Genomic DNA, 26,233 nt, shown 5'->3' on the forward strand with positions numbered 1-26,233 from the left:
AATTCATCAAAACACCCCTAGCAACTATAAATTTATAATATCATATAGAAATTATAATACATTGTTTGAGACATGGGGCCAGGGGCGGATTTAGTGATTTGGGGGCCCAAGAACTCTAAAGTGCACCTTTTGTATTTTATTTTGCTGTTCTCCTCGGTCTCCTTTCCTACGTTTAATCTTAATGCAAACTAATAATAACATGTAAAGCATCTTGTGACATCTTGTAAAACTTTTTGAAATGATTTGTTTTCTTAAAATGAACTTACAACTAAAAATAATAAATGAACTATTTCGTTTTTAAAGCTAAATCTTTGCTGATTTGACTGCAGGGATTGAGGGTGAGAGACCTAGGGCGGATTGAACCAATAAGCAAGCGGCTTAGGGTCCCAGGAAATCTGGGGGCCCCCAATAAATATTTACAGTATTTAAGTATTATTAAGTATAAATTATTCCTATATAAAAAAAAAAAAAAAAAAAAAAATATATATATATATATATATATATATATATATATATATATATATATATATATATATATATAAAAATAAAACATTGTTGTCTACCATATTTTGTATGGTGCCATATTTTGTATGGTGAGAGTTCGTTCATTCATTCATTCATTTTCTTTTCGGCTTAGTCCATTTATTAAAATTCGCCACAGCGGAATGAACCGCCAACTCATCAAATACAATTTTAATGTAGTGAAATATTTAATATACAATTAAATATAATATTATTATAATAATCTAATGTTATGTAATAATAATAATATTACAAAATAAAATATCCTGCTGTCAAATGTATACATTTTTTTAGTTGTAAATTAATTTTTTAAAAACTAATCATTTAAAATGTAGAGATTGCATCAATTTAAAATGTCGAAAATAAGACTGATATGAAAAAACAGCAATATAAATAAATATTAAATAAAAGTTGAAGGGTGCATTTCAGGACTTGGCCCTTATGGCTAGAATTGCTTAGGGCCCCAAAATCACTAAATCCGCCCACGAGGGTGACACATTTGCGCAGATGTAATAATTACATTCAAATTAAAATTTTGGGCGTCACGGTCTATCTTTTACAGTCACGGTGGCGCAGTGAGTAGCACGATCGCCTCACAGCTAGAAGGTCGCTGATTCGAGCCTCGGCTGGGTTAGTTGGCATTTCTGTGTGGAGTTTGCACGTTATCCCCATGTTCGTGTGGGAAGTGTGAATGCAAGAGTGTATGGGTGTTTCCCAGTGTTGTGGTGCGGCTGGAAAGGCATCCGCTGCGTAAAACATATGCTGGATAAGTTGGCGGTTCATTCCGCTGTGGCGACCGCTGATTAATAAAGGGAATAAGCCGAAAAGTAAATGAATTAATGACCACCACATATGTTCGCGTGGGTTTCTTCTAGTACAAAGACATGCGCTTTAGGTGAATTGAATAAAGTAAATTGGCCGTAGTGTATGAGTGTGTGTGTGTATGTGTGTGTGTGTGAATCCGCTGCGTAATCTCATTGTGTCCAATAAATTAGTATTGAAAAAATATTTGTAGTATGATCATTTGCTATAGAACTAGTGACATAATATAGTACAGCTGTACCACATATGCGATGAAGAAGATCATAGGACATAGAAGGACATAGAAGGGCATCCGCTGCATAAAACACATGCTGGATAAGTTGATGGTTCATTCCGCTGTGGCGACCCTTGATGAATAAAGGGACTAAGCTGAAGGAAAAGGAATGAATGTTTAAGACATGGCAACCACTCAAAAACACCCCAAATATATTAAAATATCAACAGAGTAATGAACGTAGGTCTTTGTGATTAGATGTTCGTCATTCATCAATTTTCTTTTCAGCTTAGTCCTTTTTTTAATCTGGGGTCACCATATCGAAATGAACCGGCAACTTATCCAGCATGTTTTACACAGCAGATGCCCTTCCAGCTGCAACCCATCACTGGGAAACATCCATACACACACATACATTGCAGACAAATTTAGCTTACCAATTCACCTATACCACATGTCTTTGGACGGAGGAAACCCACGTGATCATGGGGAGAACATGCAAACTCCACACAGAAATGCCAACTGACCCAACCGAGGCTCGAACCAGCGACCTTTTTGCTGTGAGGCAATGATGCTACCCACTGTAATGCAGATTTTAACCAAACAAGTTGAAATACTTTAAATACTTATTAAACTATATCAAAGTTTTAAACCGCTTTTTATATTAACATGGATGTCATAACGGTTTGAGCATATGAATAATTAATAAACGTATAACTACTATGCTAATTGTATTAAAAGATATAAAAGATCAGTTAAAATTTCCTTTAATCAATTAAAAAAAAATTGTCATTAAGAACATTTCTCTTTTTTTTCCCGTCATAAAATTACATATGGTCAGATAAACCAAATGTTTTCCTTTGCTTTAAGAAAAATAAATCTGGCAAATGAGGGTAATTCTACCAAAAAATCAGGTTAACTTTACACATTCAAAAGGAAATTTCTAAAAAGACAGTAAATTTGTGTTATTTCATCCTAAAATATAAACTTAAGATTCTAGGTATTTACAAAAAATAAGCCAAAGTGTCAGGAATTGCATTGCATTGTATCTATGAAGCACAGACTAAAAGTATCTGAGCTGATCTATTTTCCAATCGCTCCCAATTAAAAAATCATCTAAAAAAAATTGCAGCACACACAAAGCAGGTTCCGAGATCTTTTATTACATAGATGACATTGCCATAAGCGTATAGCTCATGGTCAGGATAGCAGCAACTTTCACCTAGTCATATATTTATATATGTACACACAGTTACAAACAAAGTGAGACTGCACAAGACATCATAGACTGTAAACATCTAATACATAAAAAAGAATATTAAAAAAAACAATTAATTCATTCATTCGTTTTGGAGATCTATGCCACACTTTGTTCTCATTGTGTCCAATAAATTAGTATTGAAAAAAAATGTAGTATGATCATTTGCTATAGAACTAGTGACATAATATAGTACAGCTGTACCACACTTTGGCTATCGAACTACAGAAAGAAAAAGAAAATACTGGATCATGATTCTCCAAAAATTCTCCATAATTTCCTGATGGGTAACTGTTCACACATTAGATTTATTTTCTTGATTCTTTGATATTAATCTTGAACAGTTTCATTTTTAACAGTTCCAAAATCCCCCCAGAATGAGAGATTAAATATAAGAATGCATTATTCAGAAAGTAAAATAAAAATCCTGCACCTTAGTCATGGGAGTGCTCAACTGGCCCAGCGTCTACGATTTGATGAAGAGTTTTAACTCCCTCCCTGAGCATCGTGAGCATCGTGCAAGTTCCTCTATCCTAGATGTGTCATTGTTTTCAGAAACCAGCCATCTAAGCTGCATGAGTAAGATATGAAAGATTGTGCAAACATTTCTGAAGATGATTAAAAAAAGAATCAAATGTAAACTGAATTACAGAAGAGTTAGTCCACGTCTCCACAGATCAGCATAATTCTGTTCTCACAACCCTGTGATAAAGTAAACCATGTGGCACTGTGGGTAGTGAGTGATGTCTGCTACCCAAAGTGTTACTGAGAGAATGTCTTGTCTCTTAGCAACACGCAGGAACTGTCCTGGTTCTCCACATGTTGCTTAGGATCCAGCAAAGCTTCAATACAACAACAAATCACCAGGCAGTTCATTATGTCTTCTACTTTTGTCAATAACTGAACAACTGTTAAAAAGACACTCCACTTTTTTTCTTTTTTGTTTTTTGGAAATGGGCTAGTTTTACTACAACCCTTGAGTTAAACAGTTCAGTTGTAACATTTCTGAAGCCATTCAGACAATCTCCGGGCCTGGCAGGGGCACTTTTAGCTTAGCTTAGCATAAAACATTGAATTAGACCATCAGCATCTCAAAAAAATTTCCCATATAAAGCTTGAGTCTTTTGTAGTTACATCACATACCAAGACTGATGGTCAAGGAAAGTTGCAGCAGGTGTCCCCAGCTAGGTAGAGTAGGTAACAGAAGTGTGTTTTATCACTGTGCCGGTTGCAGCCATGTTACAGCAGCAAAGTTCCTTTATTATTACTCTGGATTCAGAAGTTCTGATCCTTATCGGTCTTGAAAACAGCAACTTTGATTTACTGTCAGTCTCAGTACATGATGTAACTACAAACGAGTCAAGCTTTAAATAGGAAAACTATCAAAGCTCTTTTCTGAAATTTGAGCGAGATGCTAATGGTTTAATCTGACTTAATCATCTATGCTTAAGCTAAGCTAAGATAAAAGTGCTCCGTCCAGACCTGTAGATTGTTTGACTGGATTCATAAACAGCAAAACTCAAATGTTTAACTCTAGGTGACTTATAAAATGAGCCCATTTCCCAAAAAAATTTTCCTTTAAAGGAATTATTCACCCAAAAATGAAAATTCTGTCATTTACTCACAATTAATTTGTTACTAACCTATTTGTTTTTATTACACCTCTAGAGTTAAACAGTTAGGTTTTAACATATTTGAAGTCATTCAGACAATCTCCGGGTCTGGCAGGATCACTTTTAGCTTAGCTTAGCATAAAACATTGAATCAGATTAGACCGTTAGCATCTCAAAAAAAGTTGATAAGTTACCTATATTTATAGCTTGAGTCTTCTGTAGTTACATCACACATCACATACTAAGACTGATGGTCAAGGAAAGTTGCTATTTTCTAGGGAGACAGGGCTAAGGACTCTTGATTCCAGCGTAATAAATCAAGGAACTTTGCTGCTGTACCATGGCTGCAGCAGGTGCAATAACATAACGTAGCTCCTGAAAATAGTCCCCAGCTAGGTAAGTAGGTAACAGAAGTGTGTAATATCACTGCGACGGTTGCAGCCATGGTACAGCAGCAAAGTTCCTTTATTATTACTCTGGATTCAGAAGTTCCGATCCTTATCGGTCTTGAAAACCGCAACTTTGATTTACTGTCAGTCTCAGTACATGATGCAACTACAAAAGAGTCAAGCTTTAAATAGGAAAATTATAGAAGCTCTTTTCGGAAATGTGTGCGAGATGCTAATGGTCTAATCTGACTCAATCATCTATGCTTAAGCTAAGCTAAAAGTGCTCTCACCAAACCTGCAGATGGATTCAAAAATGGTAAAACTCAACTTTAACTGTAGGTGACCCAGGTCAGACAATCTCTGGGTCTGGCAGGAGCACTTTTAGCTTAGCTTAGCATAAAACACTGAATCAGATTAACATTTCATTTAAAATAAACTTTGATAAGCTACCTATTTAAAGCTTTAGTCTTCTGTAGTTAAGTAGTAGGCTTTGATTTACCATCAGTTTTAGTACATGATGTAACTACAGAAGAGTAAAGCTTTAATTAAATAGGAAATTTATCAAAACTCTTCTGAAATGTGAGTAATCCGATTTAATCATCTATGCTTTAGCTAAGCTAAAAGTGCTCTTGCCAGACCATGTAGATCATCTGAATGGAGTAAAAAATGGTAAAACTCAACTGTGTAACTCTAGGTGACTTGTAAAATGAGCTGATTTCCAAAAAACTGAAGTGTTCCTTTCAAGGAATTCTTCACCCAAAAACCAAAATTGTGTCATTTACTCACATTTCACTTGTTACAAACTTTTTTTTCTGTTGAAATTATTATGAAGAATGCTGGTAGTTGACACTTTTTTACCTCCACAGTAATTTTTTTTAAATGGAAGTCAATGAGTACCATGGGTACCAGCAGTTTTTAAAATATCTTCTTTTTTATTCAACAGAAGAAATAAACTTAGGTTTAAAACCAGATGAGGGAGAATAAATGATGTGGTAATTTTCATTTTTGGGTGAACTATCCTTTTAACACACATTATCGCTAAGAATAGGGTTGCACAATACTGGAGAAAAAATGGCATTGCAATATTCTGAGTTTCAGAGTAAAGGCACGATGTAGTCACTTATGTTCATGCAGGTCACAGATCACGCAAATCACCCAAGCCATTCTGAGACTCAGAACCACGCTGCATATATACGCGGAAATGTCGCAATTCACTCTGAAAATAGTGCACATACACTGATGAGACAAAATATCAGGAACACGCCTAATAAACATGGTTCTCAGTGTGCTGGTAAAACAGCACCAACCCAATGCAATACAGACTCCACAAGACCCTCCTGTCGTAAAGCCATCATAGATTAAATATGTTGATCAACTCGACTGGAGTGAGATCTGGGGAAACTGGAGTTCAATAATAATCTTGAACTTTCCAGCATGTTCTTCAGAATTCTAGACAATATGTGCAGACTGGCAGAGGGCATTATCCTGCCAAAAGATGCAATTTCCGTCAGGAACATTAGTATTATGATGGGATCAAAGAAATTTCTAAGCAAAGAGGGTTTCCAAACAGCTTGTTGTCCTCTTTAAGTCCAGTTCCGACACTCACATGCCCATTGTAGGTTTTTGTAACGTTGGATAGGAACTCAGACTATACAGTCCCATGTGCTGTAAAGTACGATGCGCACATATTAAAATCCTGTGTGATTTGTGTCACAGTACACATACAGTTGGTCTGGACAAGGTGGAATTCTCCTTATTGCTCTTAAATTGCTCTTTCACACTGTCGTCAGTTTGTGGTTGGTCCCTCCTTGGAACATAAACTGCTAACCACAAAGCAGCAAACCAGAAGTCAAGTAAAGTAACAGAGTTACTCAAACTGCATCTTTGTGTATAGCCAATCTGTAAATTTTCCGAACTGGCATCATTTCGGCCTTAGTCAGACATTGCAACACAGTATAACAGCAACTGAATTGCAACGTTTATACACATGCTCCAAATCATCTTCTAAGTTTTTAGTGCATCTCTGTGGATGAACTACAGCACCACATACTGTTCTGGCATGTACACTACATCAGTATGAGTTGGTTTTAGTAGTTCTTGAGATGATGACGATCAGGAAAGCTTTGGCTTTGTGTCTTTATAGTCTCTGTTGCCATGCTATAACAACTTGATCTTAAAATGCACAGATTTTTTTTCCAGCCAATATCTTCTGCAACCTACACTGTTATTACTTCATTATTTACTTATGTAAATTGAGAGATGGTCTACGATATTCTCTTAACCTATGACCAGTCATTATGTTTTGTCTCATCAGTGTATATGTAAAGAAACACTCACTGTTTTTTGGAAACAGACTCATTTTACAATTCACCAAGTGTTTTTACCATTTTTTTTATCCATTCAGCCGATCTCCAGATATGGCTGAAGCACTTTTAACTTAGCATAGGTCATTGAATCGGATTAGAACATTAGCATTTGGCTTAAATTACCTATTTAAAGCTCAACTTTTCTGTAGTTTTATTGTGTACTAAGACTGATGGAAAATGAACGTTGCTATTTTCTAGGTCAATATGGCTAGGAACTATACTCTCATTCCAGCGTAATGATCAAGGAACTTTGCTGATGTACTATGGCTGCAGCAGGTGCAATAATACAATGCATTGGTTGAAAACGGTTCCCATTATTACGCTGAAATGGCACTATAGTTCCTAGTCATATCAAGCTAGAAAAGAGCATTTCATTTTCTGTCAGTCTTAGTACACGACGTAACTACAGAAGGGACTAGCATTAATTCCAGAGGAGTTAAACTAAGTAAAATAAGGCTATTTCCAAATAAAGTGGAGTGTCCCTTTAAAGTGCAGCCAGCACAGTTGAAAACTGCACCAAGCCACATAGCTATATTGATCTTATTTTAATATACTGTGCAGCCCTAGCTTACAACATGTTTATACTTGCACGTAAAGCTTTAAAATTGACCTTGAACATCTGAAATGCACCAAAAGGGGGCCGTTCACACAGTACACGCTGCAATTACATTGCTTTTCTAAGTAAACATGCACTAGGTGGATGTGTTTGAGCGTTGCACTTTTGCATTGTCACATGCTTGACATGGCATTTTAAATCTGTGATGCTCAAGGTAAAGTGCTTCCTCAAAAAAAAAAACATTTTTTTCACCATTACGCCACCTGCTTTTCAACTCACAAACACGTTCTATGTGAATGGCCCCTAAAAGCCCCGATATACTTCAAGCAAATATCCAATAACGAAGAGGTATTATGTAATCTCAAAGAAAATCAGGCCAAAATTAATGGCAAAGAACACTCTCCAGAAAAGTTAGTTCCCTCTGGTAAACACCTTCGAACTACCACTGACTTGTGGTGATTAGAGGTGTGCTCGGAGACTCTGCTTTCTTTGACGTGGAAATCTTCTCCGGTTCATCTCTTCTGTTCAGTCTGTCAGGGTCAGAGGAGAGTGAACACATGAACAAACTGGAATATCACTTGACTGCAAAATCTGTTATGCTCTCTATATGTTGCCATTGTTATTATATGCATATTTTGTTATTGATAGAAAAGCGTGCAGCACATTTTAACTTATTCATCTAAAATCTGCTGCTTGGGTCTTTTAAAATTCTTTTTACACTAAGTGAAAAATGGAAAATAACTCCGTTTATGAGGGCCTTAAAGTTTAATATACTGTTTTATATTCCACACAGTCCCTTTGCTTTGAATGAAATACATACCTACCATTTTTATGTTTCATGGATTTGGATCTTCTTGGTGAATTTGGATTCTGTTTAGAGAGAAGAGACAAACATTAGCCTACAGACAGGATGCGCAAATAAAAAGCAATGAAAACAACATAAAAAGTGACAAGGCAGGTAAAGTACGCTAGAGTCCAGAACTGATTAGAGAGCTAAGTGTAAGAAAAATTGATAGAAGCTTTGGTTACGAATTATAAACCCTTTAAAAACAAGATTAGATTCTTTGTCTACAATTGTGAGAGAGCATTTAAGAACAGACAGAACATCTATAACAGTAAAGCAGACTTACCAAGTGTACAGGTTGTTTCAAAGAATGTAAAAATACCTTATCTGACTTTCTCTTCTTGGCTGGAAAACAAAATGTTAAATACCAAAAAGATTAATAAATAGCTTCAGTTACTATTTAACCAGTTAAACCCCTTTAACTCTGCAATTTATTCTTGAGTTCTAGAGCCCAACTCCAGTCCTCAGACTATTACAGAATTTACTATGTATGTATGTATGTATGTATGTATGTATGTATGTATGTATGTGTGTATGCATGTATGGGATTGCTTTAAAGAGCCATTAAATTATTACAACTGAAATCAATGTTTTTGTTTTTATGTATCAAAACAGTGTACATTCAGCTGGTTGTTTTCACAGAATAAAGCCCTTTAGTCTAATACAACAGCCCTCTGTTTCATGGTGGACTGCTGATAAGCCTGTGGGGTTTTACTCTTTAAATAACAGCTGGCTGGATATACATACAACCTTTACAAAATATACAGGGTGGGAACTAACTTGAGGACAGAACTAACCCTGAGGACAGAAGTTGGGAACTAACTTTCTAAAGTATTGCAAAGAAATGTGACGCGTAATAGTCTCACCTTTCTTTTCTGCCCCATAAGACCAGTCATTGTCGTTGACATCATCATTATCCTCCTGATCGCTCTCTGATTTGTTCGTGTTGTTGCCACTCGCAATTCTAAGCATACACACAAACAACACCATTACAAAGATCAGTCAATGCATCATCATTTATGATGGATTTCAGAAATTCTGGCAAGCAACAAGCCTTTAGGAGCACTTGCGTTGAGTTCAGGTGGCAGGCATTTTAAAAATTTGATATAATGAGAATAACGTTCAGTCATAATACCTGCGGTTAGCAATGCGACTGCTGTTGCGGCCCATGCCAAGGCATTTCTCCAGATGAGGAGCAAAGCGTGAGGCGGCGATGCTCCGGCTGCAGTTGGGACAAACGCACTCTTTGTTTTTCCACTGGTTGTACACTTGCCCAAAAATGTCTACTCCAGGCTGGTCCACAATTTCTACAATAGACAGAAATAAACAGAAATTTTAAGTTAGAAATGACTTAATCATTGGCCCGTTCTACATAAACCAAAATGATTTAACACGTCAAATGGCAGAAAGAGATTCTTCCTTCTTTTTGAAAAAGAAAAAAAAAAAAAAAAAAAAGGTTAAACCCCTTTAAACTACACTCAGACCAATAGCAACAGTTACTTAATAGGTCAATGTTGCCCAAACTTCTTTGGTCATTTGGTCACTTTGGTTCCACTGATTTCCTCAGTTCAGTCTTAATGTCTGACTGATAATAAGCTTCAATTAGATTTACATTTTGTTTTCTGTTTTGAAAGCAACATAGACTGTTTTGACTGTGTAAAGTGCCAAAGAAATGAACATGATCTTATTTGCCTGTAGTGTGGATCTGTAGAGCTCATGCAATAATTCACAACTCTGTTAATCAGATGCTTTTTAACTGATGTTTTCCAAGTGTGAACTTTGTGTTAAAATTGCAAAAATCTTAAACATAAAAAGTCCACTATAAGTAATAAGACTTCAGTCTTTCCAGAAAAATCTCTTTATTGTACAGAGGTATCCAGTAATTACTATAACTGAATAAAATACATAAAATAATTTATAATGATGAAATATGAAAGCAACAAGCAAATCATTACCAGTGTTACTACTACCTCTAGCTCTGGTCGGTGACATCACTAGAAAATTAGGCTAACATGAGAAATTTGCTTAATGAAAAGATGACTGAGGGCGAGGAATTATTTTTTGTTTTTGCTGTTATATACTATCATTTGTTTCTGTTTAGTACAGAATATTATTTGCAGGTTGGCGCCAAAAGCCTGGTGGTAAAGTGCGCCGACATATAGCACTGAGGTGCTCACGGCGACCCGAGTTCGATTCTCAGCTCGCGGTTCTTTGCCGATCCTTTCCCCCTCTCTCTCTGCTCCCCATGTTTTCCTGTCTCATCTCTACAGTCCAATATAATAAAGGTAAAAAAAACCCTGAAAGAATAAAAAAATAATATTATTTGTTTAATTGATCACTATGCTATGATTAAATTGGATTGAGTTGCTTCGATTTAAAAATGAAAATTGCAAAAATAGCTTCGATGTAGCCATCTACTTTTGCCAAGTAGCTTTTAGCTTAGCTTGCTACATTTCACAGAGAGTAGCTTTAAGTGTTGTTAAGCTACAGTTTAAGTAGAGTAGCTAATAGATTAGCTCACTACATTTTTCAAGTAGCTTGCCCAACACTGATGATTACAGTATATGCTTAGCAGTGCTCTTCAAGTTAAATTAGGTATAATAATTTGTACAATTTAGTGTTAATTGACAGTCTTTAACATTGTAAAGAATACTATCATAGACAATGTCTGCCACACCTGTGGTAAGAAGCGCTACTATGAAAGCACCCTGACAAAGTGGATCCAATCTACTGGTTTTACTGGCATGAACACATTTTAAAAATAACTATTTGTGTGTTTTTACAGAGGAAAGACTGATGGATTCAGAATGGAATGAAAATTTTTGGTTTTACAGCACCTGAATGAACCATCATGCTTTAGTGCCACTTCTAAACATCCCTTTGGGAAAAAGCATCAACTAAATGCATAAACGTCTATACATGTGGTAACATTTAATTCAGTCATTTTAACCAGAATCTATGCAATGGGTTCAACATGGTCACAGAAATGAATGCCACGTACTAATGGAAAGATGCTTAGCATGAAACATAAGACTTTTGTTTGAGCTGTGCTTAATACAAAAGACAGATTAACAAATCTCACCAAAGTCTTTCATGCTCTCTTGGTCTGTATCATCCAGGAAAAAGTATCCCTGTTTGACAGCCCTGTGAACTTCAAAACAAAGACCCAAACAGGCATCCTCCACCAGGTCAGACAGGATCTCTTGAGCAAAGCCCTGTGGGAAAAGACGCAAGACTTGAATCACACTGTAACCTTCACAAGGATAATCACTGTATTCACATTGCGCTCAATGAACACATCAGCTGGGAAAACCAATGAAAGGAGAGCAAAAAGTATATCCAGAATCAGGCTTCATAACGCAGAGGTGAAACACCCACATGCGCTTGCTTATTCAACACAGATACAGTTACGAAGAATATAGCACATGAAAAATAAACGCATACCGACTCACCTCCATCTTACTGTTGTCCAAACTGGACAGAGACCCGTCCTCCATTTTCATTTGCAAAAGCTCCAGGAGAAATAACTGCTGTCTACATGCTGTAGTGCAGCAGTCATGGGCTAAGGAGAGGCTGAAACAACAACAACCCAAACAAAGGGAGACAACCACAGACACAGGCAGGGCATGAGACAGCAATATATGCTCTTTTTTAAATTTTTAGATATAGAAACACAAAACAAACGCCCTCACCATGTAGTGTTTCACTTGATTATAATATCTTGAATAGTCGCATATATCAACGCAGTGCAGCAGAAAACAACAGCTAGAATAATGAGTGATACGTCACTGCTTCGCTTTTATTAACAGGCGGTTACACTGCATTCTGCAAACCATCAGCTATCGCAATGATGAAGGTTGTTTCATATTAAGAGTTGATAAAACGTTATCAAAACGCTTATTAATCACGATTAAATGGACATCCCGTTTCGTCTAACGTTACAGACACAAACAACAGATTAACTTATCGTAGATTTGGACACGGAAAACCTATCATGTTTAGATAAAAAACTATTATTAACATTAAAAAGGAACGTTATTAAATATGACTGGTGCAAAATTGTATTAACATTAATATTATTATTATAATACACAATCCGTAATATTTGGATTCACTGCGAAGCTCTGCATTGACTGAACGTGTGTCGCGAGAGTTAACGCTAACGTTACGCTTTATGGTATAAAAGTCGTCTGCGAAAACCCCAACAAAGGTTGTGGCGTTATCTAAAATGTTTATCTGTATTAAATGGACATTACTACCACTCACCAGCTCGGGAATGGAGGCTTTTGCTGTTGTCGATCTGTTCACTGCACTGACTGAGGCTGCTCATCTGATCAAATCAATACTGAAATCTGATAGGGATCTAACTCAGAAGTTCTTTGTCCCATTAACGGTCTGCGCATGAAAGGTAACAAACAAAAAAGTTCCAACGAGACATTTCCCACTGAGTATTTCCTCATAGACAAAACAAAGTTCCACATTCAGCGTTCAATCTCTTATCCCCGTCTACAGACTTCCATTTCCCTTCAGCCAGACCTGAGCAATCGATCCCTGCTCATCTTATTCTGAACGCCTCAGTGTGGGATCGCTTAGCCGGGTCTGCCAGGAGGAAAAATAGACGTAAATGGAAATTCTCGACAAGTTGCACGAAATACATTCTGCTGCCGTGAACAAAACTTTTACCTTTAATCAAGGTTTAATCAATAGTCTATCAACCATAGACTGGTATCAACTATTATAGAAAGTTTAGGAATCTACAAGTCATTTGGAGAACATAAAGTTTAAGAAAAGTCTGAAAACAAAAGTCTCTAACATTGATTTTATTAATTATTTAACCAAGAATATCCCAATGAGATACAATATCTCTTCTACCAGGGAGTCCTGGTCAAGACAGGCAGCATAGGACAAAGTTACAAAAATAAATAAATAAATAAATTAAAATAAAAATGTTACAACACATTGCCACACACACAAATAGTATAAACCTTAATCAATTGGTAAAACATGTGCATTGTGCACATTGATGTCTGGAATGAACAAATAATACTACTAATACTAATGAAATTAATAATGATAAATCTTTTTATAAACTGAAATGTTGCCGCAAAATGTAATTTCCTTTTAGGGGAAAAATGAAGCAAACCTTAATTTAAGAAGAAATAACCCTGCTGAAAAATCCAGCTTAAACCAGCCTAGGCTGTTTGGCTGGTTTTAGCGGGTCAACCACCCTGGTTTTAGAGGGGTTTTGGCTATTTCCAGACTGGTTTCTGCCATTTCTAGCATGTTCTTAGCTAGTCAGGCTGGCAGATGACCAGCTAAAACCAGAAGACAAGAAGGTCACTGGCTCGAGTCCTGGCTGGAGTAGTTGCCATTTCTGTGTGGAGTTTGCATGTTCTCCACATGTTGGCGTGGGTTTCCTCTGGGTGCTCCGGTTTCCCCCACAGTCCAAAGACACCACCATAGGTGCACCATAGATGAATTGAATAAGCTAAAGTGTGAATGCAGGAGTGTGTGGGTGTTTCCCAGTGTTGGGTTGCAGCTGGAAGGGCATCTGCTGCATTAAATATATGCTGGTTATTATGGCGGTTCATTCCGCTCTGGTGACCCCTGATAAATAAATAATTAAATTAAATAATAATTAATAAAAGGACTAAGCCAAAAGAAAATGAAATGTGAATTGTCTTATAATAGGGCCTAAACATGGCTTAATGGTATTAAATGTGTAATAACTTGTTGGGACACACATTTTGTTTCTTGTAAGAGATAAATGCAATATGCAGAGCAAGATATAAGAAAAAAAAAAACAGTGCAGACCTTAGAAATTGAGAATTATAATAGTGAACAGTTGGCCTGTAATTCAGCATAAAATTAAAAGAAGATATAAATTCTTACAGCTTATTGTGTCAACTAAAACGTTTTGCTCAATTCTCATTTGAAAAACTTCCAGATTATTGATAAACTTACTTAAAATTCCACTACAACATTTTTTCACGAGATTGAGACTGAACTGAACAGGCCACTCAAAACATTCTATGATAATAACCTAACCCAGCTTTTTTGTAGATTTGGATATATACTTTGTCACCATTGTTAAGTTTATCGACAACGCATCACAGGGACTACACTGCCAGCCATAGAGGACATCCAGAAGAAACACTGTCTCCGCCGAGCACGCAGTATTCTTAAGGACACGTCTCACCCTGCTCACAGACTGTTTTCTCTCCTGCCTTCCGGCAGGCGCTTCAAGCTCCCCTGGACAAAAACCACTGACAGCTTTTTCCCCAGAGCTGTCTCCCTTTTAAACTCTGCCCCTCACTGACTCTTTTGCCCCCCAATACACCCCCCACACTCCTCTAACTTATACTCCTAACAATCACTGCACTATTTAACATTTACACATTTAAAACTTGCACATATTCATTGCACTGATTCATTTATTTGAACTGGACATACCCACTGCACATGGACATTTGTAATTATGTTTATCTATCTGCACACTTCTGCTATTAATAGTATCCTGTACATATATTCATTTATTGTAAATCTGTTCATAGCTAATACAACCTGTATATAATGTTCATAGTACATCCATCTGTAAATATCACCATAGTTTTTCTATAACTGCACTTTATAACTTATACCTATATCCTGCACTTGCTGCTATTGCACTGCTGGTTAGACCAAAACTGCATTTCGTTGCCTTGTACTTGTACATGTGTAATGACAATAAAGTTGAATCTAATCTAATCTAAAAAAAAAGGTATCAAAGTTTTGGCATGATGTCCTCCATACAGCCATGTCCCCTTTCTGCAACAGCAAATCTACAGCATTGGAAAACAGAGCCATCCATTTGTGCAGATCATGTTCTCCTGCTTATAAACTTATTTTAACCAAAGTAAAAATGTTGCTTATTCATACATCCAAAGAGTTTAAATTTGGTAACATCACTTCATGAAACATTCCTTTAAATCAAGATCAATACAAATGAAATTTACTGTATTTTCCATGTTCTTTATTCAGCAACAATATGTTTTTTTCAACAGGTATAATATAGTTTTATTAAATCAATCATTCATAAATAAAAAGTGTTAAATACTTCGTCACCTTAGAATTATAAGGTTCTATCTGACATTTTTGTCAAAATTGAGTTATTGACATATTCTTATTAAATGACAACTTATTTACATTATGAGATGTTTTTTTATAAATAAGTTGTTTACATTTTAAGACTTTTTATAAAAAAACAAACAAATGTTACACACATATGCTGCGTCCCAATTCGCATACTATCTGTCCTAAACAGTATTTGAAAGTAGGATTAGTAATTTTTACTTAATGTAATTAATGACTGCATGTTGTTGCTGGGAGAACTGAAGCAGAGAGGATTCTTTATAAAATAGTTGAGGGAGAATCTGATTTAGACTCTGACAATCAGTCAATTAGAGACAATTAGAGATTGACAATCAGTTTTAAATCCCTTTTATGTTAAATTTGTTTAGGATTAACATCACCTTTTTTTTTTGAGTTCTGCTCTCTTTCAGACTAAACAGTTTCAGGAATTTCAATACAAAAGGAAAAAATGGCTTTTGTTTAGTTTTTGTTACATTAATATTGGATTATTATCTCTTCACAGCCATATCCTGTACAGTTTTGTTGTCTGAGTGGCAATCATTTTGAACTAAAATGGTCCTGTGGTCCACTACAGTGGACATGCTGTAAAATTAAAAATAAAAACAAAATGTAAAAACTCTAAATTGTAGAATTTTTTTTTAACCCAAATGATGTAGCAATTCACAGAAAAAAAGAGAAAATTTCTTCGAGTCTCAGGAGGATATAGAATGCAAAAACTTTGAAGCTCAATATCTCAAAATCATTCAGAACTCAGATAAAACCTTATAATTCCAAGGTGACGACTTGTCTAATGTTCTTACTCTGCAGTGACATTTTTCATCAATGCATCTTGCAAAGCTTTGGTAGTAAATTGAAGGTTTTCTCGGTTTCTCCTCTTTGATTAAACATTTTAAATTCCCCCTGTCTTGGTGTTGTGTGCTTTTTCCTAAACATCCTCATTAAGATATCAGACATCCCAGCATCCAAACCACACCATTTATACAGTCAGATTAATGGTAAAGTGACTGATCCAATAAAACTATTGATGTAAGGTTTACGAAGAAAGTTCATGCTTCCTTCTACACCTAAACTTGAAATATTTGGCAATTTATTTTGAAATACATTTTAAAGTATTTTTGGCCAACCCTGAGTGTCTTGTAGTAGCCGCAGACTTTCTAAAACAGAGGTACTTGTAGTTACTCAATATTTTTTTACAGCCTTACTATCCAGATAAATGCATCAGACATTACTTGTTCCAAGGGAAACTTTGGAGTTATAATACATGATCAGCTGAACAGCATTGTTTGAATAGAATCTATTTACCATACATAATATTTGGAAAATCGGACCCCTACTATCAGAGAATGCTGCATCCCAAAAAAGACACAGATTTTACCTTAAATGCTGTATGCTGGTTTAATGACCTGCTCAATTGGTCTTGGGCTTTTTGTGTTGATTTTGACTTCTAGCATTAGCTGTAAGGTTTTTTTTTTTATCTCTTGGCATTTCATATTCCATGATGCTAAACAACACGTTTAGGGTATCTGCATGAAACTATGCAACATTAAAGATTCTGTAGTATGTTTAACTGTGGACATGGGATTGTATCCATGTGTGCAGCAAACCCATCATCATCTGAACATAGAACCTGATCCAATTTGAATGTTCAGTAGAGTCAACTGGTTATGCTGGAGGATTTATTTTTATAGATTTTATATGGAAATGTGAATTTTCAGCGCTTTACCCTTTTCCTAACAGCCCCTTTCTATTTTTTTTAGCTTAACACCCTTTTGCTGATTATCATAGCTAAACACTTTGTGCTTTTGATTGCCTACAGAACAAACCACTGTAGTCTAATTAACCTAACTTGCCCAGTAAACATAAATGATCCAGTAAAGCCTTTCAATTGGACTTTAGGCTGAATACTATATTTTGCAAGATACATAGTAAAAGATTATGTGTCAACTGTAGATATCTATAGAAATAGCATCCAGTGCATACGTCGCATTATAGACAAATTTGTTTTGTCAATACAATTTTTTATATTTTCCTTTATGTTTTATGTACATTTCCACATAAAACAGCCCCCAAGAAAATAATAATTAAAAAAAAATACACTTGTAAAATTTTATTTGATCAGCACAAAATATATGCATTCTTCAAAAAATAAGTTCTTCGGGTTTAATGACAAATACACTCCCCAAAGAAGAAGAAATTGTTTGTACAATGTTTTTATGATGTAAAATAAAGGTTAAAAATAAGGAATACAAATTTTGATAGACATCTTTGGTCCCATAAAGAACCTTTAATATCTGTAGGACCTTTTTTTTGCACAAAAAGGTTCTTTACAGTGAAAAAAGGTTCTTTTGTTATTCAATTGTGTTTCACACCAATTAAAAAAATCTTTTAAGAACTGTTGTATGAGGAACTTAAAACATGTTATGGCATTACTGCAAAAGTGCACTTTAAAAACCTTCATAATACAATAGAATAGTGCAAAAGTTACAAACGGTGCTTTTAAATAAGAACTGTAATGGACCATCATTATTACATTTTGCATACAGAAAACTCAGAGAACTTTGCCACTTCTGCATTAAAGTTGGGCAATATATTGTCAAATGTTTCATATGTTTCCTGGTCTCGAATTCTGTTCATTGTCAACAATGGGTTTGGTTGTAGACAAATTTATTACAGTGGCATTTGAGTCTCAGAATACACATCCACTCCTGGCTCCTCTTCAAATGTTGCCTTGGAATCATCACCGTCAAGCTATAATGAAGACACAATGCAGATGAAAAAATAAGACATGTTAAAGAGGACCTTTTATGCACCTTTTTACAAGATGTAAAATACATCTCTGGTGTCTCTAAAGCAGGGGTGCTCAACTCTGTTCCTGGAGATTTACCTTCCTACAGAGTTCAGCTCCAATCCTGACTATCACACACGAACCAATTACTTAGGACTTGAACAGCACTTGATAGTCACAGGCAGGTGTGTTTGATATGGGTTGCAACTGAAATCTGCAGGAAGGTAGATCTCCAGGAACAGGGTTGGTCACCCATGCTCTAGAGCAGTTGTGGGGGTCTCAAAGTGGGGGTCAAGACCCCCTAGGGGTCGCGGGGCAATGAGTGGGGGTCGCTTGGGGAACTCATTTTATTAAACTATTAGAATTATCATATTTTATCGATAACCCACAGAAGAAAAAAATAGTAGTTAATAGTTATAGTAGTTAATTAAAATAGCTAATTTTATGCGACCCCTCAGGTGATTACGTTTTATTAAAGACACAACCTACTGATTTTATGGCACCAGGTTAAACTTTCTAACAACTTTACTGCACTCATATATATATCAAAAATAAATACAGGCCACAAATGAACATGGGGGATGGTCTCCGGGTGGCATTCTTCAAATTAAATTATGAATAGATTTGGGCCTATTGGTATGTGTGTGCAGGTGTGCAAGGATTATATTTTTTATAACTACCTCTGAGGATATTGGGGGTCGTGAGTCACTGGCATTGTATTTTTGGCGTCGCTGGTTGAAAAGTTTGGGAACCCCTGCTCTAAGTGAAGTTTATTTATACACTAATTTCGAGAGGATCATGTGCTTATGATTGTTCTCAGCTGGTCCACATCAGCTCACGATTAATTATCCAATCAGATGATTCCTAACTCACTATAAATAACCAGAGTTTTCTTATCTCAATATCTTCGTCTTAAAGAACGCCTCCCTACCCACCCCTACTCCCCCTCCTTTCCAGATGGATGACACGGCAGCCCAGTGATTAGCACTGTTGACTCACAGCAAGTTAAAGTCCCGATTAAGGTTCCTTCTAACCAATTGACATTTCTGTGCGGAGTTTTCTTGTCCGTGCTCGCGTGGGTTTTACCCAGGTTCTCTGGTTTCCTCCCACAGTCCAAAAACACGCAACCTAAGTAAATTGAACTTACCAAATTGATACCATAGCCAAGCTCTTAGCGAGAACACCTCTCCTCAGCCATCCTACTTCTGTCATTAGCCAGAAATAAGCCAGCGGGAGTTCAACGAGATCTACCTGAGCTCAAACTCCCCTCTCGCCCTGCAAATAGAAGGGAGCCCAGGGCTCGAGGATCTCATAAGCTCAGGGCTCTCTCCCGGGACAGCATGCCAAACAAGCTTTATTATCAATCATCAGCTAAGTGTGAACTCTTGAAAGTGTGTATGTAAAGTTTTAGCTCAAAATACTCATTTTATAACTCGTTTAAACTGTTCCTTTTAGGCTTTGATCCAGATTGGGCTGTTTTGGTGACTGTCACTTTAAATTTAAATTATATTGTGCTTTTTTCAAAAGAGTGTAGAGTTACAAATGCCTAAGTGTCAGCATATCGGCAGACTTCAAAACAGGACAAACATGATCTCTGTGAAAAACTGAAAATGTCACTGACTAGTGTAGCCTCTTACGTCTCTGACATTATCTTCAGTCGGTACAGTGTAAAAAAGTCTAATGGCAGACGGCTGCTTCATACTGAGGGCTGTTTATGTTAATGAGGGAGTTAATGATTGTCATTAATGGGCTGGGCTTTCCCATGTACATGAAAAAAGGGAAAATGTGAATCAAAGTGTTTCTCCAGACAGTTTTTATCTAGTGTGAATATAAAAAATACAATTAATTATATTTTTTACCCTTATACGCTGGCTATATTCAAACACTGGTGCCACACAACTGTGCTTAAACACCTTATAAATGTGATTTTTGCATAACAGCTTCCCTTTAAATGAATAGTTCACCTGAAGCGAAAATGCTGTGATTATTTCCCTAACTTGTAATAGTAATTGTCTGTCAGTGATCCACTTACAAACTTCATATCTTGCTCTGTGAAAAGTCGTCCGGTCATGAACATGCGCAGAGGGATGGTGAGTATGAGGACGAATGGTAGAGCCAGAGACACTGGGCTTGATTTCACCATCCAGAGGACTGCCAGACACACCATTTGGATGGCAGTGAACACGTGCATCCTACTGGTGCTGACCTGCAGAGGGAGACAGTGACCACCATCAAATTTGCGAACCAAGGAAAAATGTCAAGTATTCTAATGGAAGATGTGAGAAGTTCTTCACGTACTTTTGTAGCATAGGGTTCATTGGGGTGATACTTTTTGGGAATAAGAAGAAGCAGCATTCGATCCCAAAGCTGAATACCATTCAGGGATGTGATTCCCATGTAGAGGAAGATTCCGAACAGAGCTGTGATAGGAATCATTTTTAATATGGGCTCCATGAGAATCGAAAGACCTGCAAACAATAAGGCAAGAGAGAAGATGTTATTGATGAGCCTTTAGGAAGTAGCAGACAGGTGAATGTTAGATATATGTTAACATACCAACAAGCAAAGCCACCACTACACCACTGACTCTCTGTTCCAAAACCTTCTCAATCTCAGGTTTTGGGCCCTTACTCATGACCGTCAGAGCGTTGGCATGAGATACTGATCGTACGGTGGCGGCACTCAACCAAGGAATGCCAAAAAAGGCACTCAGACCTCCCATGCTCACCAGGATGAGAAGATCCATGTGGAAGCCAGAACCCTTGACCATTTTTCTCTCTGGTTTACTTACAATTAGCCTTGAAAACACAAGAGACAAATGAAAGATTGCATTTAAATAAACTGGCATGCAATGAGGATTTCTTTAGTTCTACAGAAAGGTTTGGTAGGATCATTTCTTTCTAAATTGTCTTCGTTTGTTACATTAACCTAACTACTCATTTTCTGTTCCACAGAACTGCTTGTCAAATTGTTTGTCATGCTGCAGTCTAAAGGTGTGGCCACGTTTGTAAAATTACACAATCTCACTTCCATGTCATTTTAACATGCCATGGTTTATTTTCAGAACTGAAAGTGGTGTATTTTGCCCTCTGCATGAATTTCAGTGCATTAAAATAACTGTAAATTGTTTGAGTGAAATTTTGGCTTTTATATATATTTTAAGCTTAATATAACATTTATTAGTAGTAATTTAATTATAAAAGTTAAAATGTTTAATATGGTAAAAAAAACTGTACTGCAAAAACAGAGACAGCCATTTGAGTTCTAAATGAGCCAAATAGGCTCAACACACCTGTTTACCGTAGTAAAAACACTTTCTATATTTAAGTAAATTTCTATGTATTAAATAAATAAAACTGACACTTTTCTAATTAAACGGCAAATTTAAATATATATTATTAAACCTACAGGCTATTTCACATATTTCATGATCTGATTCACAATAATAAATACGAAGACAATACATGATATTTCTATCTCTGTCAGTGACTTAAAATTAGTACATTCTTTACAACCATTCTCTGTGCAAGACTGTATGGTATAGATAATGCCACATGCAAAATGTGTTTTATATTGGTAGTTCATTTTAAAATTAAAATAGCGAAATGTTCGATAAGAGCTACTTTTTCGAGGAAACAGCTGTGATTTTGAGGTGAGCATCGATGAAACAGTAGATGGGAAGCCCGATGGCTTCTCCATGACATTGGGGTACAAGTGATACAAGTGTATTTATAGCAAAGAACTGCAAATAGGCAGATATTATAGGCCTAAGTACTCTCGTAATCTGTCGATAAACACACTTTGTTCTTTCACTCTCCACAGCTGTGGTTCGCTGATCAAATGAAAAACAAAAGATGGGGAGGAGCCGAATTCTTCCGCTATTTTCATATCAAATTTAAAGGGGACTGAGATGATAATTTAGTGTACAGTTTATGAGCTAATTGCAAAAGTTAAGCTACAGCCCACCTAAAATAGGCTTAGCAACGCCCATGGTGTTTAGTAATGCTGTAATATTTTGGTTTTCCCAAAGAACCTTTTCACTGAACAGTTTAAAATTTTTTAAAGGTGCCATAGAAAGAAAACCTGAACATATATATTCGCATAGTAGAATAATAAGAGTTTAGTGCATGGAAATGACATACTTTGAGTCTCATACACTTCCCTCTCATGTAAATTGATGAGTGTAAAATCCCATTGAAAAACAGGCCAATCTGAACAAAACACAGAAACTAATGATCCACAAAAGGTCATTAATATGAACACCCCAGGCATGCAGCGCCAGCGATTGACCACAATGTTTCTTAGTGAGATTACAACAATGACAATTCTTCCCCTTATTTTCAAGTTTATCTAAGCTTTTATTTTGCGAGACTCTTATTTTGAAAATGTTAGTTTAACTCACACGGTTTGTTGCAAACGGTTTGAGTTGCTGTAACTTTTTGGGTTTTACAATACTCAGTTGGTTTGAGTTCTCTTCATTTATTGGGATTTACTGTGCTTAAATTGCTTCGCAAGTTGAAGAAGAGGAAAGAGAAGAAATAGAAGATTAAGAGGAGAAGAAATAGAAGAAGAAAGGGAAGAAAAGGCAGAAAAAGAAGTAGAAGAAAACAAAGGGAAGAAAAAAAGTAGAAAATAAGATGCAGCAAGAATAATAAGAAAAAACTATATAACAATAATAATAATAATAATGATGATGAATTAATAATAATAATATTAAAAGATCAAAATGTGGACAGATAAATGTGATAACTATAATATACTCATGTTGATAATAATAATATTAATAATAATAATAATAATAATAATAAAAAACAACAACATTAATAATAATTTGGGGAGGTGGAAGTTATAATAAATACAGTTGAAGGTTTATTAGCCCCCCTGAATTATTAGCCCCCGTTTATTTTTCCCTCAATTTCTGTTTAACGGAGAGATTTTTTCAACACATTTCTGAACAAAATAGTTTTAATAACTCATTTCTAATAACTGATTTATTTTATCTTTGCCATGACAAATAATATTTGACTAGATATTTTTCAAGACACTTCTATACAGCTTAAAGTGACATTTAAAGGCTTAACTAGGTTAATTAGGCTAACTAGGCAGGTTAGGGTAATTGGGCAAGTTATTGTATAACAATGATTTGTTCTGTAGACTATCGAATATATATATATATATAGCTGAAAGGGGCTAATAATTTTGATCTTAAAATGGCTTTAAAAAAATGTAAACTGCTTTTATTCTAGCCAAAATAAAACAAATAAGACTTTCTGCAGAAGAAAAAATATTATCAGATATACTGTGAAAATTTCCTTGGTCTGTTAAACATCATTTGTGAAATATTTAAAAAAGAAAAAAAAAATTCAAAGGGGGCTAATAATTCTGACTTCAACTGTACATACTGTACATGCCAGTGTATAGTGTGTGTCAGTTGCTTTGTGAGGCATTAAAAAAGTATGACGTGCAGCATGGATGAGTCCAGTCCGATACCCAGGCTACCATATCCACGTCACATTTACCATGTGAATGTAGTATATGTAAGTATAATCTAAAATGATTTACATAATATATTAAAATAATAAAGAATGTATATTTTTAAAAGTGTGTGTGGCACATTCTCTTTGAGAAAATAAAATCTGTAGGAGAGTTAATAGAGAAGAAAACTTCTACCAAATCATCTTCCACCAGTTAACATCACTCACGTGGTGATCTGAGACTCAAGGAAGATGAGGATGAAGACCAAGATAGCAGGGACAATAGAGGCGAACATCATCCACACAGGAAAACTCTTATGCTCACCAAAAGGGTTGATTAACCAGCCCCGCATGCTAGGGTTGGACACCTGAAGACCCTTAGGCACCACCAGTTTCTGTGAAGTCAAAGGTCAGAGGTCAAGACAGTAACAGAATTGTATCTGAATTGGTGCCGTCTATAAATGCAACCAATCAGCAACCTAAATGAACCCAAAATAAAAGCCAAAAAATCTAAAATAACAATGAATAATACGTTTTTAGGTTTTAATTAACGTGAATAAATTTAATAAATGATTACAAATACTAAACTACACACATACCTGAGTGTATGTATCCTCAATGTTGATATCAATGGCAACCATGAGGAAAATTGCAATGGGAACTCCAAAGTCACCAAGCAAACGTCGAATCTATGCATCAAACAAATCTTTACATTAACTTTTCACTGAATAAGTATGTTACAACTTTCGTGCTACTACATATTTTAATGCATAGTGTTGAAATAAGTTATTTAAAATACAATTTCTGAATATAACTTGCATATATCTGTCATGTTATTTCATGATTAAAGGTACTTTATGTACTGTAGAATTCAGAAACACTTGTTTTATTAGTGCCACTGGTGGCCATTAAATGAACTGCAACCAAGATATCCTCAAGGTCAGGGGTGCCCAAACTTTTCTTATGAACAGCCAAAAAACAAACTTGTTTGAGATTGGTGGGCCTAAGTTAAATAAACCAAACTTTTATATGGTAATTTCTTAATATTTAAAAATGCTTTAATCGTATTAATAATTACATATACATTTGAAGAATTATTAGCCCCCTTTAAATATATATATATATATATATATATATATATATATATATATATATATATATATATATTTTATATTTCCTAAATGATTTTTAACAGAGCAAAGAAATTGTCACAGTCTGATAATATTTTTCTTCGGTGGAAAGTCTTATTTGTTTTATTTGAGCTAGAATAAAAGCAGTTTTTATTTTTTATAAACCATTTTAAGGTGAATATTATTAGCGCTTTTACGCTACATATTTTTCAAATATCATTTACTGTCATCATGGCAAAGATTAAATGAATCAGTTATTACAAATGAGTTATTAAAACTCATTATTAAATGTTTAGTAATGTGCTGAAAAAAATCTTCTGTTTTGTAAAATTGGGGGGAAAACAGGGGCTAATAATTCAGGGGGGCTAATAATTCTGACTTCAACTGTATATATATATTTTTTTTACATTTTACAATGAACTTCTTACAATAAAAACAAACAATTCCATTTATTATGCTGAATACATTGAATACACTTGATTTGCTCGGTGAGGGTCCTTAAAGTTTTTTAAATCCGATTCATGCACAAAATTTAATTGAAAAATGTATTTTCATTTGATTTTTTTTTTATCTCAACAATTAAACAAACAAACAAAGAGTTACGTTAAAATTAGAAGTGACGAGCTCTGTTGAAGGTATTGGCCTTAACCTTCCCATCATTCTCCCTCTCTTCTCAGATGGAATGGCGGGCTAAATCAAAGGGTACCATGGGCCCTAGTTTGGGCATCTCTGCTCAAGGAGAAGTTCTTGTTTGTTCCTTGCTTGTTTTTTTTTTTTTTAAACACAATGGCAGCACCATACTGAGAACAAACATCCAAAACTATGATAAACTGATGGAAAATACAGTGCATCCGGAAAGTGTTCATAGCGCTTCACTTTTTCCAATTTTTTTTGTTTTGGCGTTTTTCCAGAATGGATCAAATTCATTTATTTCCTCAACATTCAACACACAATACCCCATAATGACAATGTGAAAGAAGATTTTTTGAAATTGTTTATTGTACATTCTGTTTGCACTGATCATTCTTGAGATGTTTCAGCAGCTTAATTGAAATGCACCTTTGGTAAATTCAGTTGATTGGACATGATTTGAAAAGCCATACACCTGTCTATATAAGGTCTGTATAAG

At 35.5% G+C, this 26,233-nt stretch overlaps 2 protein-coding genes across 5 annotated transcripts in view; both read right to left on the reverse strand.

Moving 5' to 3' along the window:
- Positions 1 to 2,701: 2,701 nt before the first annotated feature.
- On the reverse strand, positions 2,702 to 13,104 carry atxn7l3b (ataxin 7 like 3b). 4 transcript variants are annotated; one of them, XM_056469280.1, is made up of 8 exons: positions 12,851 to 13,104; positions 12,037 to 12,157; positions 11,667 to 11,799; positions 9,720 to 9,891; positions 9,451 to 9,548; positions 8,907 to 8,929; positions 8,561 to 8,610; positions 2,702 to 8,270 (listed from the first exon to the last, which is right to left on the reverse strand). In XM_056469280.1, the coding sequence occupies exons 2-8, from the start codon at positions 12,085 to 12,087 to the stop codon at positions 8,180 to 8,182; spliced, it is 618 nt and encodes a 205-aa protein (XP_056325255.1). In that variant the 5' UTR covers positions 12,088 to 12,157; positions 12,851 to 13,104; the 3' UTR covers positions 2,702 to 8,179. The 4 variants fall into 4 exon arrangements, with proteins under 4 accessions (XP_056325255.1, XP_056325254.1, XP_056325257.1 ...); XM_056469279.1 differs by having other exon boundaries at positions 8,871 to 8,929; XM_056469282.1 differs by having other exon boundaries at positions 8,184 to 8,270; positions 8,565 to 8,610.
- A 4,771-nt stretch (positions 13,105 to 17,875) lies between these two features.
- Positions 17,876 to 26,233, reverse strand: part of slc4a1b (solute carrier family 4 member 1b (Diego blood group)) — a 34,792-nt gene continuing 26,434 nt past the window's right edge. The window contains exons 12-17 of the mRNA XM_056469416.1: positions 24,574 to 24,663; positions 24,203 to 24,369; positions 21,057 to 21,298; positions 20,799 to 20,968; positions 20,533 to 20,706; positions 17,876 to 18,463 (exon numbers count right to left, since the gene is read on the reverse strand). Of these exons, the coding sequence (XP_056325391.1) occupies positions 18,383 to 18,463; positions 20,533 to 20,706; positions 20,799 to 20,968; positions 21,057 to 21,298; positions 24,203 to 24,369; positions 24,574 to 24,663 (924 nt within the window). The 3' untranslated portion in view covers positions 17,876 to 18,382. The remainder of the gene's footprint in view (positions 18,464 to 20,532; positions 20,707 to 20,798; positions 20,969 to 21,056; positions 21,299 to 24,202; positions 24,370 to 24,573; positions 24,664 to 26,233) is intronic.

Source organism: Danio aesculapii, chromosome 12, assembly GCF_903798145.1.
Source record: "Danio aesculapii chromosome 12, fDanAes4.1, whole genome shotgun sequence".
NCBI classification, from domain to species: domain Eukaryota; kingdom Metazoa; phylum Chordata; class Actinopteri; order Cypriniformes; family Danionidae; genus Danio; species Danio aesculapii.

Excerpts from the sequence above, each read along its gene's own strand:
- atxn7l3b (XM_056469279.1), bottom strand. The coding sequence starts at position 12,087 with ATGAAAATGGAGGACGGGTCTCTGTCCAGTTTGGACAACAGTAAGATG. Across the intron at positions 9,892-11,666 it reads AGAGAGCATGAAAGACTTTG|AAATTGTGGACCAGCCTGGA; the intron begins GTGAGATTTGTT and ends TGTCTATTGTAG. Across the intron at positions 9,549-9,719 it reads AGTCGCATTGCTAACCGCAG|AATTGCGAGTGGCAACAACA; the intron begins GTATTATGACTG and ends GTGTATGCTTAG.